We start from the raw sequence: 19,876 nt of genomic DNA, 5'->3' as shown, positions 1-19,876 counted from the left end.
AAAGTATTTGATGCTGGAAACTTCAGGATACAAAGACAGAAGGTGTAATCGTGTTCAGAGTTTTGACTCACAGCTCAGTGACGTTGCGCGGGATTCCTTTGGGTAAGACGTGCAGGTGTTTGTTGCTACAGCGGACCATGGTCTCCAGACAAGTGCACTCGGTGGGACACTGGACGGGCGGCGTGCAGCTCGCTTCTTCTTGATCTGCCCACATCAGAGAGACAGAGGCAGTGAATCAACATACTGTGATACAATCAAAAACATAACAATGCAGTGTGTCAAATCAATATTTATAAAGAGAAGAGCGTGTACCCTCTTGGCAGCGGAAGTCTGGTAATGCTACATCCTGCAGGGGAATCTCTTTGAGGAACGCCGGCCGCTGACAGCGCGGGTTTCCCGTGACTATCTTACGGTTCCTCAGCCAGCTGCTCAGCCATGCCAGATGGCAGTTACAGTTGAATGGGTTGGCCAGCAGGTTTCTGCCACACACACACACACAAAAAATATATTAATTAGCCTCGTCTGCAGCACCAAGTGTTTTTTTTACTTTAAACCGCATAAACACATTTCATTACACCAAATACACAAAATAATGTTCTTTTTAGCAGCATCATATGACCCCTTTAAACAACAAGCTACTCTTTCCACGGAGGATTATTTTGTAATGCATTATGCCTAACACTGGATCTCTAGTGTATGGTGCAGCATAATGACTGGTATCCACCCTTCACCTACATCCCATCATGCTTTGTGTGAATTATGGGAGTAAATTTCATCATGTTGTCGATAATCAGGAATGAGATAATTTATAGGCTTGCATTAATGCCTGTTCACACCAAAGATGATAACTTTAGGTTACTAACGTAACCCCGGTTCTCTGATAACATGAAGTGAGGTATCTCACTATGGGAATACCCCAGGCATGACCGATTGCGGAAGCACCAATGACTCCATGTCTGCCAATCACGGTAGACCAATAGCTGCACCGATCAGGTAGTCCCGCCTCCCTGCAGCTACATGCCGTTTCGTCATTCTCAGCATATCTCTTCTCCGTGCAGAACAGGCAAGGAGGGTAATACTGTGAGATACCTCACTTTGTGTTATTAGAGAACTGGGGTTACGTTAGTAACCTAAAGTTCCCTTTCTAACATTAGTTCGGTATCTCACTATGGGATATACACAACTCCGAATTGCTGATATGCTGACGAAGCAGACTGAAGATGAATATGATCTGAATTAAACCTCTTCGACCCAACTAAAATGCTTAAAGCAGACCAGTATAGACTGAAAATTTCGATACTACAATAAACTGGATTACCCAAGTGCTTAATGTACAATTTGTCCACTCGCCTTCAAGACCGAATGGGCAAGTGAAGGTTCTGTCACGTCTAGTCTATAGAACCTCACAAAAGTGTGCTACACAAAAGACCAGCTAGCAACAGCACAAATTTCCTGGATAGAAATGCCCTTAAATAGTGCCCAAGACGTAGCTATACCTCTGGTAGAGTGAGCTTGTAAGTCCTTTGGGGGCTCTATATTTGCGCTATCGTAATATAACAAGATCGCCTCTACAACCCAGTGCGAGAGGCATTGACGGGAGACAGGCTTTCCCTTAAAAGAGTCGCCCACAAAACAAAAAGCTGATTGCTTTTGCGAAGTGCCCTGGTTTTTTGTACATACATTAGTAGAGTCTGCACCGGACATAAACAGTGTAGTTTATGTCCTCCTCTGGACATGAAAAAGGTGGCGGATGGAAAGCCATCAGATCCACAGATTGACCTGAACCAGCATGATCGAATACGTGATCAAATACATGAGACCAGCGGTTTTGATACTGGGTGTATCGGCAGACGAGAGGATGCTGGCCTATAGTACCCGAGTCAAGTCCTATATGGCATGCCAAGATCACGACCAATTAAACCTTAACCGTTGAAAAGGCTGTACCCTTATCCAGGAGGTCTTGCAAGAAACAGAACACATCCAAAATTGAACATAAATAAGGGACGTTTCTTTCTGCGCACCATGCTTCGAACACTCCCCATTTAAAACTGCATAAAGAGCACATAGACGCAGCTTTCTGAATTTCCTCAATGACCTTTAGAGGTAAACCAGCTGAATTTAAATTCAACCTCTCACGGGCCAGGCCCAGAGAGATAGTTTGGGTGGATAGAGGGGATGGGTGGAATATTTCGGCCCGTACTTGAGAGAGAAGATCCCTGTGTGCTGGTAGTGACCATGGTTGGTCGTAGAGCAGCTGTGCAATTTCCGCTACCCACAGTCTTACTGTTATGCGTACAGTAACACGTCTGCCCATTCATGGGCTAGAGCATCCACACCAAATGGTACATCGTCGCCCACTAGAGAGAACAGGGGACATTGCGCGTTTTCATGCGATGTGAAGAGGTCTACGGCAACTCGACCGAATCTCTGCCATATCATCAGAACCACTTGGGGGTGAAGTCTCCACTCCCCGTATAGCGGGTTCCCTCTGGACAGTAAATCCGCTCCCCTGTTCATTATCCTCGAAACATGCGTCACATGCAATGACAGGAGGTTTGTGCTGCCCCACATTAGCTTGTTTGCTAACATGTGAAGCTTGCGAGAGTGTACACCTCCCTGTTGAGTTATATAGGCTATCACCGTAGTATTGTCTGTTCTGACCAATACATGATGATTCTTGAGGAATTGCACAAAATGTCTCAGAGCTAAAAACACTGTCAGTAGCTCCAAAAAATTGATGTGCTCCTCTCTCAGTGCAGGAGACCAAACTCCTCTCACTGTTCTGCCTTCGAACACAGCCCTCCAGCCCGTGAGAGATGCGTCCGTCATCACCACTTTTCTCAATACAACCGGACCCACAGGGCATCCTGTCCTGAGAAATGATGGCACTTTCCAGTGACGAAGAGCGCTCATGCATTCTGGTGAGAAGTGCACTCTGTGGCTGAGACAGCTCCTGGTGCGGATGACTTGTGATGCTGCCCAGTTCTGGAATTCCCTCATTCGCAATAGACCCAGATGGACTACTGCTAGTGTTGAGGCCATCAGACCCAGTAACTGGACGCACAATCTGAGACAGACTGTTTTCCCTCGTTGAAAAAGGGAGATGCAGTGGTAAAAAGCCTTGATGCGCTCCTCTGATAGCTAAAAGCTCAAAACACCACTGAATTCAACCTATGACCCAGGTAGATTATCTCCTGTGAAGGAATCAGACAGCTTTGCCTGGTTTATCTTGAAACCTAATCTCTCCAGATGAGACACCAGTGTATTTGTATTGAGCTCTGCTTGGTGCGGAGATGGTGAGCAAATGAGCATATTGTCTAGATAAGATGAGACTCTGACTCCCGTATTCAGAACCCCCTCTACACATTTGCTGAATACCCTCGGAGCTAGACAAAGGTCGAAAGGAATTTTCACATACTCATATGCTGTGTTCTGATATGCAAATCTCAGATACTTCCTGTGTGCAGTAAAGATATCTATGTGAAAATATGCATCCTGGAGATCTACCTGACGAATATTTTGACACAATGTTTTGAGTGAAAGCATTTTGAACTTTGTTTGTTGAGGACTTGCAAAGCCAGAATGGGACGGAGACCTCCCCCTCTTTTCGGAATCACAAAATAACGGGAGTAAAAGCCCTGCTGCCTTTTTCCATTGGAATTATTCTTATAATGCCTTTTCTCAGTAAAGAGGATATTTCTTCCTCCAAAACCTGAGTTGACTCTCCCTGGGCTACTGACATTACAACTCCATTGAACACAGGAGGTTTTACAGTGAGCTGGAGTCTGTAACCTCTGCCTATAGTGGCTAAAACCTAGGTATGAACTACACATGCGCACCAGTTCATTACTTGAGTAGCGAGAGGGCCTTTCCTGTCTTCGCTCACTAGTAACAGAGTTATATTCATATATGTTTGGTTTGATTTTTTGTGATTCTTTTCTTTTTTAATCCCACTCTGCACCCTTAGCCCTTTGCCTGGATGTGACAGATAATTTTTATTTGTATTGGGATGCTTGTGAACTTTTGGCCTTCCTCCCTCAGAACAAATCCCATGGGTAGAGGGGGAGACAATGTGTTGGGGGGCACCTGGGGAACATGGGCCACACTCCTGCACACATTTGACACTGAACAGTCTGCAAGAACAATTTCTGTATTTGAATTCCTTCTTTTTTTCTCCCCGCGGGAGGGAGATGTGTATCTTTCTGAAGGGATGAGACAGAGAAACACCTGAGTGCTGTCTTCAATCCCTTGCTGAAGCTGAACTGATGTCTCAGGTAGACAGTCTCTTCTTTCTACCCTGGGGGTTAGCTGAACAATTCGAACGATTTCGCTGCTGCGGCTGTGTAAGACGGTTTTGGTTTCAAAATCGATAGACAACTTAGCCGTGGCCCTGAGACAGACCTCCAGAAGATCTGTGTCCACCTGTACAGGGGAGGGTGAGCTCTCATCCTGTGCACTTGGCAAACGGACTGATTTGTGGGGAGAATGGCATCTTCATCGTCGTCATCCTCTTCTTTGAGGATGGTCAGCACCTCATCACCGTCATCTTCCTCTCCACTAAAAGATTTTCAAACAGCGAGGGAAGGACAGGTGATCCATCAGTGTGGATCAGTGTGATCCACACACTATCCATCATATCTCCCTACGAATTTGAGGCCTGTGGACACTCCATGGGTTCCTCTATTGATTGAGCAGAGGCATGGGTCCGATTATCCAGTGGCTACCACTCTCCTTTCTCGGGTTTTAGTCGAGAAAATCGTGCAGTGAAGGCAGCCATCGGGGTTGGATAATGCTTCCTGAGCGTCTTTAGCACCCAGGCAGGAGATGCAGAGACTGTGAGAATCCTTGGCAGCATTATTCACGCTCCACGGGTGCAAGGATGTGGAGGACGGCCTTTCCCTACGTGGCTTTCTGGCTCTTTCGAGGTGGCCATGAAGGAGCCTGCGCTCTCTTCGTACGATAAGTCCACCACAACGTGAAAACTAGTACGGAGCTGTGCTAAGAGTAGTGAGGTCTCTTTTTCCCTCTTTTTGGTGTGTGATGAGCGCCACCAAAACTTGGGGAAAAAAGTAGACTATTGAGAAACTTAGAGCTGAAAAACTTAACGCGTTAGTTATCCAATTCCAAGTGCAGTCACTCAAAGAGCGTAAGAAAATATTGCATTTGGGACGTTACCTTGTGGCTTCATCGGTAAACTGTTGAGCAATAATACCAAAAGTCTACTGAGGAGGTAGCTGCGGTTTATAATATACAGGGAGGCGGGACTCCCTGATCACTGCAGTGATTGGTCTGCCGTGATTGGCAGACATGGTGTCATTGGTGTTTCCGCAATCGGTCATGCCTGGGGCGTTCCCAGAGTGAGATACCAAATGAATGTTAGAAAGAGAACTATAACTATAAAGTTTTAATATTCTTTCATATTCATTCTAGATCTATGAGAATATGGAAGTCCACACCACAACTATAACGATAAAACCACAGAGGAACAATATCACTAGAAATCCCTTCCAGGACATTTTTCCAGCCAATGAACAATCAGAACACTGACAGCCAATCAGAATCCAGCTGACTTTAAAGCGCTCCAGCATTTAAAGCAGCAGACGACAAAACTGCAGAACATGATTGTAATAAACAGAACATTGTCATTCATCGGTGTGAACGTGAATATATAGTTATCATTATCTTTATAGTTATCATTCTTGGTGTGAACAGGCCTTTATGCTAGCAATAATAAAGCTTCATGAAAATTGGGTAAAAGCCAGATACAGTGTGTTTATCGCATCTTGACCTTATTATTTTATAATAGTTCGTTTCAGAAACGTAGTGCATTTTGTACAATGCAGCATGCTTTTTGAGAAAAAAAAAACCATTCCTGTAGCTCAAAAAGTAGAGCATGGTCAAGTTCATGGGTTCGATTCCCAGGGAATGCAGGGAATGTGGCCAAAATGACACATTATGACTTGTTGCCAGAAAGTCTAATTTTGTCTATTTTGACTCATTGCATTGGCAGATTTCTAGGGTTGGATTCTGATGGTTTCAGCCCTGGTACTGTGGGTCTGAGGTGGGAAAATATGAAGTTCATCAGTAAAGGCCCTCTCACACTGAGTGCGAAACGATAAAGTGAAGTGAATCACCAGCAAACGGTGCTTTCACACTAAGCATGAAACAACTACCAAAACCTTCAGTTAATTCCCATCTGCACGATAGGTGGTGCTGACAGAGGATGCATTTTACGCCTGCATACTAGGTAGTGCAACTCACTACTCCGCTGATCGTCCTATCATCTTTGACCAACTGAAAAGAAGAATCACTTAAATGTTTGGCACATAGCACACGCAAACTGTTAAGAAGCCAGGCGCTAAGCATCCTCAAACGAAAGCAAGAGCATGTGTTGTCATTCTATTTGCCTTGTTAGAAAAAGTAACAAAGTAGTATGCTGTGGTTAAAGAATAAAATGTTAAATTTTTCTGAATGGTGTTTCTAATATAATTGCATTATATAATACTTTTCTTCGATTTTTACGCTGGTTTTCAAAACAGCTTTCTGTGCTATAGTGCCACCAATCTCGCCCTTGTGTGCAATGTGATCTAAAGCTCATTGGATGGCTCTTTCATCGCAGGGCAATGGGGGAAAAATTCGACACACTGGTCGGAAAAAAATCTCGCTTTGTCGTGCCGCGATTGATCGCGCCCGGTGTGAATGGCTCCATAGGGATCTATTGTTTTGATTCAAGAACGTCATCGCTCTGTACATTTGCATCGCTTAATCGCACTCAGTGTGAAAGGCTGACAAAGCTTTCGAAAGTCAAATGATAACAACGAATGAGTGAATAAATGTGGAAAATACACAGTTAAATCAACTGAAAAAAAAATGCTGAAGAAACTGTCAGGCTCCAATGGCACGGCTTCCCAGCAATGAGCCGGCTCAAGTTAATGATTACAGGAAACATCTGTCTCTACCACCACATGCTAAACTCCTTCTCAGGATTTCTGCCAATGTGTGTTGAGATAGAGCAGCGGTTTGGCTCGTACAGGGTTGAGAGGCTTTGCAGCGTGTCGAAGGCTCCGGGTGTGATGGTGGTCAGCGTGTTGTCGTAGAGCGACAGCAGACGGACGTTGTGCAATCCTGTGAAACTGTTGTTGTGAATGCAGCTGATGCGATTGTTGCGCAGCATTCTAGAAGAGAAAGATGTGAAGATGAATTCACAGAAAGAAAACCATATATTATGGCCGAATCTGACTGGTTTTTGGTGGGAAAAACTGGGCTCACAGCATGCGCAGGCCATCCAGCCCTCTGAACATCCCGCTGTGCGCTGAATCCAGCTGGTTTGCCGTCAGGTGCAGCTCATTGACCGAAGTCGCCCCCTCAAATGCCCCGTCCTCGATCTCTGAGATCTTATTGTTGCTCAGGTTTCTGCAGATCAAACGGCAACATCAGTGAAGCATCACAACCAGAGCGTCACTCAGACGTGAAAGCGGCGACACTTACATTTTCTTCAGGTGAGAAAGCGTCTTGAAAACCCCTGTGGCCTCTATCATCGTGATCTCGTTATTGTTGAGACGCCTTGAGAAAACAGAATGAGATTTAATAAAATAACAGACTTCTGGCATTCATTGTTTGCAGACATATAGCGCGATGTGTTTGTTACAGTCTTACAGTTCAGTGGTGGATGCTGGGATGTGTTCAGGGATGCGGTTCAGCCGTAGATTGGAGCAGTCCACTACATTCGACTCGCAGCGGCATTTGGCTGGACAGACTGGGTCATTATTACAGTCATAGCTCAGCCTGGCGTCCTCCGTCCCTGCAGCACACACAACACTGTCGTATTCCAGGCGTTTGAGCAGAGACTCGCAGTGAGACACGATCAGGGAAATGTCAGAAGAACTTAAGAGAGGAAGTGTCTACATGCACCAAAGCTCAAGGCTGTTATCTAACAAGTGTTCAATAATTAAAGTGCACGCGAGTGTTTGTCATTGCAACCACCACCAAATCCCCATAGTTGGCATGATCTTATAATTAGGCACCATAATGATTTTTTACTTTGTTGTACTGAAATTAAAGTAGCTGCTCAAACATAGACTATTAAGAAAACCACGGCTTTGTATCATGTTAATGAACGCGACACACACTCACCTGGGATGACATACTGCTCTTTGGCTGCGACAGAGACACAAGAAGACAATAATCACCAAAACTGATCATACACCTTGAGAATACAAATACATAAGGCCACAGATGGGCTTTGGAAAATGGACTATATCAGTGATGGAAGCCAACAGAGATATAGTATAGTAGAGTATTACTGTATAGGCTCCTTTTGTGTAGTGTGTATACAGTAGTACAGTGCTGTGGTGTTCAGCATGAAAAATGGAGATTTGACATTTTTCAGGCTTGTATTTTGGTATGTGTATCAATCCATTTCACCAGCTGTTGTGTAGAGGCTTTCTTGGACAAAACACATGTGTGAGAATCAGCTCTGCAAATAGTATTTTCCTGAGGTTCTCAGTATCAAGCATTTAATTCACATACTATATGTAACACAGAAAATAATGCCGTTTAAGATTCCTGCATATGATTGTGATCCATTTTCCAGAACAAAACATTATGTTTTTAAGCCTTCATTAAACAGAATTGGAAACTATTTGTGATAAATCACAATCTGTCATTTCTAAAAAAAAAAAACACTGTAAGCACAAAACACACAGTATATTCTGCTGTTCAGAAGTGTGTATTTTTTTATGTTTTTGAAAGAAGTCTCTTCTGTTCACCAAAGCTGCTTTTATTTGATCAAAAATACAGTAAAAACAATTTTATTTGCTGCTCAAGAAACATTCTCTGTAAGAAATTGATCAAAAGGACAGTAAAAACACATTTATAATGTTATAAAGATTTCTGTTTCAGAAAAATGCTGTTCTTTGAACTTTCCAATCAACAACGAATCCTGAAAAATAAAATGCATCACGGTTTCCACAAAACTATTTGGCAGCGCAACTGTTTTCAACACTGATAATAATCAGAAATGTTTCTTAAGAAGCAAATCAGCATATTAGAATGATTTCTGAAGATCATGTGACACTGAAGACTGCAGTAATGATGCTGAAAATTCAGCTGCGCATCACAGAAATAAATTACATTTGAACAGATATTCACATAGAAAACTGTTTTAAATTGTAATAATATTTCACATTTGTACTGTATTTTTTGTCAAATAAATGAAGCCTTGGTGAGCAGAATAAACTTCTTTCAAAAATATTAATTATTCCAAACTTTTGACTGCTAGTGTATATTTAGCAGACGCTATAATGTGATAATACTCGTTTTACCTGCAGACTGACTGTAATTTATCGTGTGGAAAACTACTCATTCAGTCACGCTCATATTGTTTTTGATGAACAGATGGATAGTCAGTATGACTGTGTGTTTGATAAACATCATTTAGTTTTGACTAGTGTTTAAAGTTTGAGGTTTACGCAGTGCTGTTGGTGGTTTTGTTTTTGTACGGTTTGTGGTTTTGAGGATTGTGTTGTAGGCTGAATTGCCAGTGTTTTACCGGAGCAGCGGAACTTCTTGCTCTTGATCTGGCCGATGCGTTTGTTGGCGAGCCGGCGAGGGCTGGTGCAGCGGGCGCCGCTGGTCTCGATGGGGTTGGAGCGCAGGTAATCAGCCAGCCACTTCAGATTACAGTCACAGATGAAGGGATTCTGAGCCAAATGACTGCAGTGAGACAAACACATTCACCTTATCAACACCCATGTGCAGTCACATGCTCTGCTGTGCATTCGGCTCATCTAGCTGCTTTTACAGCAAGATTTATACAATTCTTCATATACACCTCATATGGTGAAGAAACATGTTAAACATGATCATGAATACACTGGGAATTTTGCTTTAACCTCCTGTGTGGAGCTGCATTTTACATGAGTGAAGCTGGATATTTTATAAATATATTCAGAGGATATAGTGTGTGTGTGTGTGTGTGAGTGAGTGTGTGTGTGAGAGTGTGTGTGTGAGGGTGTGTGTGTGTGTGAGTGAGGGTGTGTGTGTGTGTGAGTGAGGGTGTGTGTGTGTGTGAGTGAGGGTGTGTGTGTGTGTGAGTGAGGGTGTGTGTGTGTGTGAGTGAGGGTGTGTGTGTGTGTGAGTGAGGGTGTGTGTGTGTGTGAGTGAGGGTGTGTGTGTGTGTGAGTGAGGGTGTGTGTGTGTGTGAGTGAGGGTGTGTGTGTGTGTGAGTGAGGGTGTGTGTGTGTGTGAGTGAGGGTGTGTGTGTGTGTGAGTGAGGGTGTGTGTGTGTGTGAGTGAGGGTGTGTGTGTGTGTGAGTGAGGGTGTGTGTGTGTGTGAGTGAGGGTGTGTGTGTGTGTGAGTGAGGGTGTGTGTGTGTGTGAGTGAGGGTGTGTGTGTGTGTGAGTGAGGGTGTGTGTGTGTGTGAGAGAGAGAGTGTGTGTGTGTGTGTGTGTGTGTGTGAGTGTGTGTGTGAGACCTACAGCACATTGTTGGACCAGCCAGCAGTGTAAGCAGATTACTTCTGAAATCTAAACTATTACTGATTACAAATTACACAACTGTAATCATTAATGCAATCTTTTAGATTACACTTTATGGATAATCTAGTCAAATTACTTTTGCTTGTATTACCTCCAGTTACTCTTATTTGTCACATGCAAGATCAGTGGAACATATTCATTTATTCATTCATTAATTTCAGTGGAACATATACAGTACAGGTTCATTACCTGTTGCATGTTTTTATGCAAATACAATCACTAGGTTTAAATCTATGTGATATAATTAAGACTCCTTAACATTAGACATGCAAGCAAGCAAGTTCTCTTTTGATTATCAAAGAATCTTGTTTAAAAACCGTAAAAGCGTCTGGTCTGAGTGTGAGCTCACAGGGTCTGGATGGTGCGCAGCGAGGTGAAGGTGCCCTTGGCCAGCGTTTGGATTTTATTGTCATATAAAGAAAGCAGCGAGAGATTCTGCAGGTCCTGAAAGGTGTTGGCGCGAAGACAGTGGATCTTGTTTGCATTCAAAAGGCTGGAAACAAAATGAGGAAGAAAGAGATGCAGATGAAACTGACACATGCCAAATAATAGTGAGCTAGTTTCTTATTTTTATAATAAACTGATTCAATCTAAAGTACTTCCCAGCCCTAAAGAAACTCTTTAATATCTCGATGGATTCTCCAATAGAGAGCAAATGGGGCAAATTCTTTCACCACCAAATGATCTGAGCTGTTCTGTCCACATTGATTTTATGGCTCTATACTCGTACGCAACCTCTGAGCAAAGAAATCTCGCTCTGGAAGAGACTCTCACTCACAGCAGCTGGAGGGTGTAGAGTCCATCGAACACTCCTGTGGGCAGATCAGTGATCTTGTTGCCGTACAGAACCCTGAACACCAGAGAGACAGTCAGCAGAAGACCACATACACACATCCAGCTCATCCTTACTGCTAAAGATCATACATGAGCTGCAGATCTCAGTAAGTCCTGGTGGAACTTTGTTGAATGACATTAAAATATGCAATTCTCTTGGCTCACATCAGAAATATATTTCTGGTATAGACTGACTTTTAGCAGCTGAAATGATTTCAAACAAGAAAAAAAGGGACTTTTTTGCATTAAAGGAATAGCTCATCCAAAAATGAAAAATTTTCCCCAAACAAATCCACACAACCCCAGTCCATCAAAAATGAAAAGCTGCGTTATTTGTAAAAAACGAATTGTTTCCAGCTAAAATATGAGTTCATAATGCATAATAACGCTTCCTCCAGTGAAAAAGTGCATCTCCTGTTGTCTCTCACATCAGAATCCAGCCACTTATTTGTTTAGAGCTGTTTAAACGGTGCTTGATCTGTGCAGATTTCTCTCCTGATTCACACCAGAACACTTTTTCACTGGAGGAAGCGTTATTATGGATTATGGACTCGTATTTTTAGCCCGGAAGTTAAAATCGTCTAAATGATGGATTTGTTCCTTTTGTCTTCTCCAGATGTTAATTGATGGACTGGAGAGCTGTGGATTATTGTGATGTTTTTATCAGCTGTTTGGACTCTCATTCTGACGGCACCCATTCACTGCAGAGGATACACTGGTGGATATATCCAAATCTGATAAAGAAATAAACTCATCTACATCTTGGATGGCCTGAGGGTGAGCACATTTTCAGCACATTTTCTTTTTTGGTTAAACAATTTCTTTAAAGTCACGATGAAACAAAAGTATCAACATATTGTGATGTAGAAAAAAATGAAACATATACATGGATAAATTGTTTCAAATACAACTGTTTACAAAATAGATTGAGTGAATTTTCATTACATGCCGACTTCAAGAAAAAATGTAGCCAGATCAGTGGATAAATCTGCTGACTTACAAAATCTCAAACTGATGGAATTGACATACAGAAAGTTAGGATGCAGTGAAGGGTTGCTCATGAATATTAATGAGTTTACACCCAGAAAGGTTACCTAGCAAAGTCAGCATGCTGCAAACAGCTTCTGATGCACTAAACACACTAAGCATCCTCTACTGTACTTACAGCACACACACACACACATAAACACACACACACACACACACACACTCACACACACACACACACACTCTCCCTCTCACTCTCACACACACACTCACACACACACACACACTCTCACTCTCTCTCTCACTCACACTCACACTCACACTCACACTCACACACACACACTCACAGTGAGTTTAGGGAGCGCAGGCCCTGGAAGGCATCAGGAGCGATCTCAGAAATCTGGTTGTTGCTGAGATCTCTGTAAAGACAGACAGAAGGAGAATGAAGACACGCTTCTGGTTCAGAGTGTCAGTAGATGATCTCAAGCCATGAGAGCTGGCCTGTATCACGCTGGATCTGGGCTGTTTTTGGCTCATGTGGCTGTAGGTATGTAAATGGGTAGCTCTGAACCTCCAGCCCTGCTGTGGTGGCGCTGTGGTGAGGACTATTAGTAAACGGCAGGCATTATAGGCCCTGGAGAAGACTTTAATAAGCCTGCGGTCTAGCCATCAAACCACACGCCAGTACAGCGCTGCAAACAGTCAGAGAGAAAATACTCACAAGATGGGATGTGAATTTATAGAGTGGTGGAGATTTGGGTTTTTACAAGCTGTGCTACATCTCAACTTTAAAGAGAGTGAATATCACACTGTTTAAATGGGTCAGGCTGGTTTAAGGTGGTCTACCACAGTGGTTCCCAACCCTGGTCCTTGAGGCACCCCAACACTGCATATTTTGCATGTCTTCTTTCTCTGACACACCAATTTCAGGTCTTGAAGCCGCTACTAATGAGCTGATGACCTGAATCAGGTGTGTTTGATTAAGGAGACATGCAAAACGTGCAGTGTTGGGGTGCCTCCAGGACCAGGGTTGGGAACCACTGGTCTACCACATCAACCATGGCTCCAGCTGTGAGTCCATTTAGAGCAGGTTAAAAGTCAGAACAGTGGATTCCAGCATCTCTCAGCCACTGAGTTTTATATGACTGTTTAAACTGGATTATCAATAAAATCGAATCAAAAAATAGGCCGTTGAAGTACTGTGAATTTGATCTGATTGTTACCTCACAGTGACCATATTGTCTATAAAAGTATGTTGCACACATGAGAGGAGTGTTGTGTTATCTTAGCTGCTGCAAACGTACATTCTGCGCAGTTTCTTATAAGGAGAAAACGCTCCAGGAGGGATGGATTTGATGCTGTTCTGTTCCAGTCGTCTGCCAAAAGAGAAATACAGAAGAATGTAAGCAATATTGCAACATTCACTTTTTTTTTGGCTCTCTGTGTTGTCTGACATCTCAAATCCACATCAGCAGAAGCCACAGACACACTCCCACTCTATATCAGCCACAATCAGCAGTCGTAGTCTTGTGTGTGTCGGAGTATATACTCTCTGCCCTCAATTCTGGAATGATGCATCAGTAAAGCAGAATACATTCATGTATGGAGCTTGCTTTATTTTTAAATTCATAAAACTTCAGTTTGCAGGTTTAGACACTTTTTTTCAAAATAAGAAGAAGAAACAATCACTGAATACTTAGGGCCAGATTTATTAACAGCTTGCGCCATTGCAAACCGTCTTTTGGTGTTAAAATAGTACTGTCAGGATTTACTAAAGACGTGCGCAGTGACGAATTAGCACTGAAAAGGCATGGACAGTTATTTTTGCGCCTGACCTTATTGAAAATGCATTTGTAGGAGTTTCCCTTTCAGATGCAAAATTTATGGTTGGAGAGTATTTAAATGGTACAAATTACTGGTAATTGCGCCATTATTTAACGCTCCAAAAAAAGCATGTCTTAAAGCAGATGCTAATTTGCGCTGCTTTTGGTAGATTTGCGTTGGCCATTATGGAAATTATCTGGCTGCGCCTGTGTCAGTAAATCACCCGCAGAATTTTCCACTCCCATTAGCACTTTTTTGGAATTGCTATCACGCTAATTTGCCCTGTTTAGTAAATCTGGCCCTTAGTGTAATGAAATGTTTATTTGCAAAGGCCAGCATTGGTATGCCAGAGCATGAGATCATGAAGCTCCGCCCTCTTCTGAAAAGGGAGGCGGGAGCTCCAGCTTATTTGCATTTAAAGGGACAAACACAAAAACAGTGAGTTTTGGCTCATACCCTAAAAGTGGCAATTTTAACAAGCTATAAAAAATTATCTGTGGAGCTAAAACTTCACATACACACTCTGGGGACATCAGAGACTTATTTGACATTTTGTAAAAAGGGGCATAATAGGTCACATTTAAATGTAATGCATAAACATTAGGGTGGCACTTCTTGGGGAGTAAATTTTTTTATTGGAAATGTTAACCTCATTTGTTTCTCCACTAGAAGTATGTAATGTGTGCAAAATACCATCCAGATAATTTGTCATTTAGGGTGTGCTCAACGAATTTATCTTTTTATCAACAGGTACTTCAAAATTTGATTGGTGATATTAGCAAAGGTTTTGTTCACAAAAACTAAACTTTTGACTGTTTCTGATATCAGATGACTCTCGAACCATTAGGCCACAACTGCCCCTTTGCTTCTCCACTGGAAGTAGGGGCAGTTGTGGCCTTATGGTTAGAGAATCGGACTTGTAACCCGAAGGTTGTGGGTTTGAGTCTCAGTACTGGCAGGGATTGTAGGTGGGGGAGTGAATGTACAGCGCTCTCTTCCACCTTCAGTAACCACGACTGAGGTCCTTGAACAAGGCACCGATCCTGTAGTTGCTGTTCCTGGTGTGTGTTCACTACTCACCGATGTGTGTGTGCACTTGGATGGGAATGCAGAACACAAATTCAGAATATGGGACACCATACTTGGCAACATGTCACGAAAATGGCAGAACACTCGCAACTTCTTTGTTATGATCGTGGCCTAAATGAAGATCCTGGTACCTGGGCAAACAATGCAACTGCAAGATAGAGGCGTTGTGCTTATCCAAGAGTACAACGGACTCCTCTCAAAGACTGAAGAACAAACGCAGTTCATTATGCAGATTGTCAGAGAGCGGCAAAATCTGTTTCCAGGTCCCCGCAAGAGTACTGTGGTTGAAGGACTTGTCGGAAGAGGGTGTAATGTGCGCACATCCCAAAAACTTTGGGCAGGTGCTCGATCATATGAAACCCTTCACAGTCAATAAACAAAAACTGGCACACTGCCACTACTGCTCTCAAAAATGTATTAAAATCAATTTTAATAAATTTTTGAGAGCAGTAATGACAGTGTGCCGATTTTTGTTTATTGACTGTGAACTTGTTGGATCATCATAAATATCAAGATCAGATCTCAGTTTTTTTCCAAGTTCACTTTCCTCACCAGTACAGTAATTTCACTATTTAACATTCTGCTTCTACATCTGCAAGAACTTATCACCATCTAGATCAAATCACAATTTTTCAAAGATCAGTTCTCATCAGCAGCGTTGTAATTTTATTATTTTTTTAAAATATTTTATTTTTGGTGTTTTATGCCTTTATTTCGATAGGACAGTAAGTGGACAGGAAGCGAAGTGGGAGAGGGAGAGGGGGACGGGATCGGGAAAGGTCCGCGAGCCGGGACTTGAACTCGGGACAGGTCTAACAACACTGTTCTGTGTTCTCCTTTTTAACCTAATTCACAGTTTACTAATGGTCTTGTATAATTATTAATTACGTGCTGTTATGGTCATTAAAACAGAATTTCAATTTTGTTGAGCACACCCCAAACGTAATCCAATCTCAGTAAAATTTGTTTGTTTCAAAAGTCCAAAAATAAGGGCCACCCTAACAAACATGTAAATGTGACCCTGGAGCACAAAACCAGTCTTAAGTCGCTGGGGTATATTTGTAGCAATAGCCAAAAATACATTGTATGGGTCAAAATTAGAAATTTTTCTTTTATGTGTCCTACCGTAAATATATCAAAACTTAATTTTTGATTAGTAATATGCATTGCTAAGAACTTCATTTGGGCAACTTTAAAGGAGATTTTCTCAATATTTAGATTTTTTTGCACCCTCAGATTCCAGATTTTCAAATAGTTGTATCTCGGCCAAATATTGTCAGAACCTAACAAATCAATGGAAATCTTATTTATTCAGCTTTCAGATTATGCATAAATCTCAATTTTGAAAAATTTACCCTTATGACTGGTTTTGTGGTCCAGGGTCACAAATACTACATACAGTAATTCTTCCAAAAAGTAGTCTGAATTCCCATGCGTGTATGATTTCTGTGGCCTGGCTGGAATGACCGGTCATAGAAATTCATGGCAAACAATCTCTCTCTTGTGGCAGAAGCTTGGAGAACAGAGTGAACATCAGCAGCGCTGATGAAGGCGGACGCAGTGCGTCTTTTTCTCAGGTGTGGATGCCATTAGTGTCTGTGGGGGCTGCCGGTGTTTTTAAGGGTCTGCTTTAATGGCACACCCTGCAGGTTCAGGCCACAGCGCCGTTGAAGAAAGCAGTTGTTTTCAGTCTAAAAAGCCTCATTTAAAACAGGAAAGTCATTTGTTAGGGTCATTTAGTGCCTTCAGAGCCACAGGCAATAACAGTTTGACTTAAACACTTGCAGAATTTCCCTTCTCTTCAAAAGCTGGGCACTCGCTAGGAAATATAGAAACACAATTTACATTCTTTGGATTGCAGTGATTCCAGACAGCACATTCCTGTGGTCTTCTCTCTGCAGACTGAGCTTTTCAGTCTCTGCAAGCGTGTCTGTCCTAGATCTTGCCACTGTAATCAACAGATCGCAAGTGGCTATAGTTCCTTCTCTCACATCTGGAAGTAGTGCGCCATAATCGTGTGTGTGTGTGTCTGTGCGTGCCAGTTATTCACATTATACTGGCCTTTGTGTTTTAGTACAGGACCCTTAGAAGCTCAAACTTTTGCATTTGGAAGACGCTTTCATCCAAACTGACTTACATTGAATTCAAGATATACATTTGTCCAGTTCATGCCTTTTCTGGGAATTGAACCCACAACCTTGGTGTTGCTTTGCAACATGCTCTAACGTTTGAATGACAGGAACTTTAATGTTTGGTTTTTTTCAACTGTTACTACTTTCAGAGAACATTCAAAAGAAATATTCCCATAATGTTTGCAAAATGATAGAATGGAATGTTCCCCAAACGTTCGTATAACCTAGAAAAAAAAAAAGTTTTTAAAACACTTAAAAAACTAAAATCAGAACTGTCAGAAATTATGCATATTATATTGGCCTTTGTGGGTTTTTAGTACAGTTTGTGTGATTTTAGTTGATCCAAAGCGACTTACATTGCATTCAAGGTATACATTTGATCAGTTCTTGCATTTCCTGGGAATTGAACCCACAACCTTGCTGTGGTTTGTGCCATTTTCTACTGTTTGAACTACAGGAACTTACATCTCTGCCATGCTGTCGGGCAGGTTTGCCGGTATCGCCGTCAGTCCTTTCCCTCTGCAGTCCACAATATTATTATTGCAGGTGCAGACGGCCGGACACGAGCCGGCGGTGAAACTACACGACTGAACAGCAGCGTCTTCAGACTGACCTGCAGAGGGACATTTGTAATGAGTGAGAAGAGGTTGTGAGTAATAAAACGTAAGTGTACAAGTGAGAACTAGTTATTGTTCTTTGATTCTGATCAGTAGAAAGCAGTAGGTGCTAATGTTGGCTGAAGAGACTGGAAGGCAGATTGCTCACTGTATTTGTTTTGAGGGCTTGTGTTACCTGAACAGCTGAATTCATGTTTCTGGACCTCGGCTACATTAAGTCCTCGTATCGGAGCCGGAGCGCTGCACTGGGTGAACAGACCGATGGTCGGCCGCTCGCGCAACCACTGGGACAACCAGGCCAGATTGCAGTCGCAGTTCAGGTTGTTGGAATGTAAACGGCTGAATGTGGAAAAAATGGCAGTGTGAAGGTTAAGATGAAGCTTTTATCCAATTCTTTTTAACACAAGGTTAAAGACATTGTTCAACCAAAAATGAAAATGTGCTGAAAATGTGCTCATCTTCAGGTTATCCAAGATTAGGATGAGTTTGTTTCTTCATCAGATTTGGAGAAATGTAGCATTCCATCACTTGCTCAGCAATGGATGCTCTGCAGTGGATGGGTGCCGTCAGAATGAGAGTCCAAACAGTTGATATAAACAACACAAGTAATTCACAGCACTCCAGTCCACCAATTAATGCCTTGAGAAGACAAAAGCTGAAACAAATCCATCATTAAGAGGTTTTTAACTATAATACGAGTCCATAATAACGCTTCCTGCAGTGAAAAAGTGGTCTGGTCTGAATCAGGAGAGAAATCTGCACAGATCAAGCAGCGTTTACAAGCCAAAACAGCTCTAAACAAATATGTGAGTGGATTTTGATGTGAGAGACAACAGGAGATGGACTGACAGGAGTGACAGTATAAAGCTAAACTGCTTTAATTATGGATTTATTTATTTTTTTTACAAACACGCAGCTTTTGTCTTCTCAAGACGATGAACTGGAGTGCTGTGGATTACTTGTGGATTATTGTGATGTTTTTATCAGCTGTTTGGACTCTCATTCTGACGGCACCCATTCACTGCAGATGATACACAGTTGGATTTATCCAAATCAGATGAAGAAATAAACTCATCTACACCTTGGATGAAGGTGAGGACATTTTCAGCAAATTTTCATTTCTTAAAAGACCAGCAGCAGATCATGTTGTGTTTTGGGTGCTCTTGCCAGCATAATCCAGTCTGAACTAACATGGAAATTCATGCTGTGCTAAGCCTGTCACTGAGCTTTACTACTAATGCCAATAGCCAGTTATCTTTACCCAGTACCCAGTATCTGATCAGTGGGGTCTTTTTTCTCTCAGGTAAAGAGGACATGCTGATGGGGTACACGTGATCTACCGGAAAAAACTATCCTGTTTTACTGCCACATACTGTTTCAAAATATTCAACAGAAACAGGGAACGTACAAACTGACTGCAATCCCGGGGTCTGGATTTCATTCTCTAAAACTTCACTTATATTCCTGATATTCTTTAATGGAAACCTGACCATTTCATAGCATAAATCTGTAAGTGAATAACAAAATAAATAAATAAACCAGAAATAAATGAGAAAGAAACTCCATGTGGTTACAAATTCCAGAGAAATATAGCAGAATATACATATCATAAAAACAGTGTGTGTGGGTGTTTATTTCTGTATGTGTTTGTGAATTACTGACTGTGGCTTCTGGCAGAGCCGTGTGGCCTCCACCGTCCCGCCAAGACTGCATGGAATGACACTGTGTGTGTGTGTGTGTGTGTGTGTGTGTCTGTGTGCGTGTGTGTGTCTGCGTGTGAGTGTGTGCCTGTGTGTGTGAGTGTGTGTGTGTGTGTGTGAGTGTGAGTGTGTGCGTGTGTGTGTGTGTGTGTGT

The 19,876-nt window shown here is 42.3% G+C and overlaps 1 protein-coding gene across 1 annotated transcript in view; it reads right to left on the bottom strand.

Moving 5' to 3' along the window:
* Positions 1-19,876, bottom strand: part of slit1a (slit homolog 1a (Drosophila)) — an 81,183-nt gene that overhangs the window by 18,496 nt on the left and 42,811 nt on the right. Inside the window, exons 8-21 of the mRNA XM_016555852.1 lie at positions 18,198-18,361; positions 17,871-18,018; positions 13,665-13,736; positions 12,708-12,779; positions 11,318-11,389; positions 10,889-11,032; positions 9,551-9,714; positions 8,134-8,157; positions 7,657-7,801; positions 7,489-7,563; positions 7,270-7,413; positions 7,032-7,175; positions 313-479; positions 72-204 (exon numbers count right to left, since the gene is read on the bottom strand). Coding sequence (XP_016411338.1) covers positions 72-204; positions 313-479; positions 7,032-7,175; positions 7,270-7,413; positions 7,489-7,563; positions 7,657-7,801; positions 8,134-8,157; positions 9,551-9,714; positions 10,889-11,032; positions 11,318-11,389; positions 12,708-12,779; positions 13,665-13,736; positions 17,871-18,018; positions 18,198-18,361 — 1,668 coding nt within the window. The remainder of the gene's footprint in view (positions 1-71; positions 205-312; positions 480-7,031; positions 7,176-7,269; positions 7,414-7,488; positions 7,564-7,656; positions 7,802-8,133; positions 8,158-9,550; positions 9,715-10,888; positions 11,033-11,317; positions 11,390-12,707; positions 12,780-13,664; positions 13,737-17,870; positions 18,019-18,197; positions 18,362-19,876) is intronic.

Source organism: Sinocyclocheilus rhinocerous, unplaced genomic scaffold, assembly GCF_001515625.1.
Source record: "Sinocyclocheilus rhinocerous isolate Xijiao unplaced genomic scaffold, SAMN03320098_v1.1 scaffold347, whole genome shotgun sequence".
Lineage (NCBI taxonomy): Eukaryota > Metazoa > Chordata > Actinopteri > Cypriniformes > Cyprinidae > Sinocyclocheilus > Sinocyclocheilus rhinocerous.
This window is presented reverse-complemented; position numbering and strand designations above follow the sequence as displayed.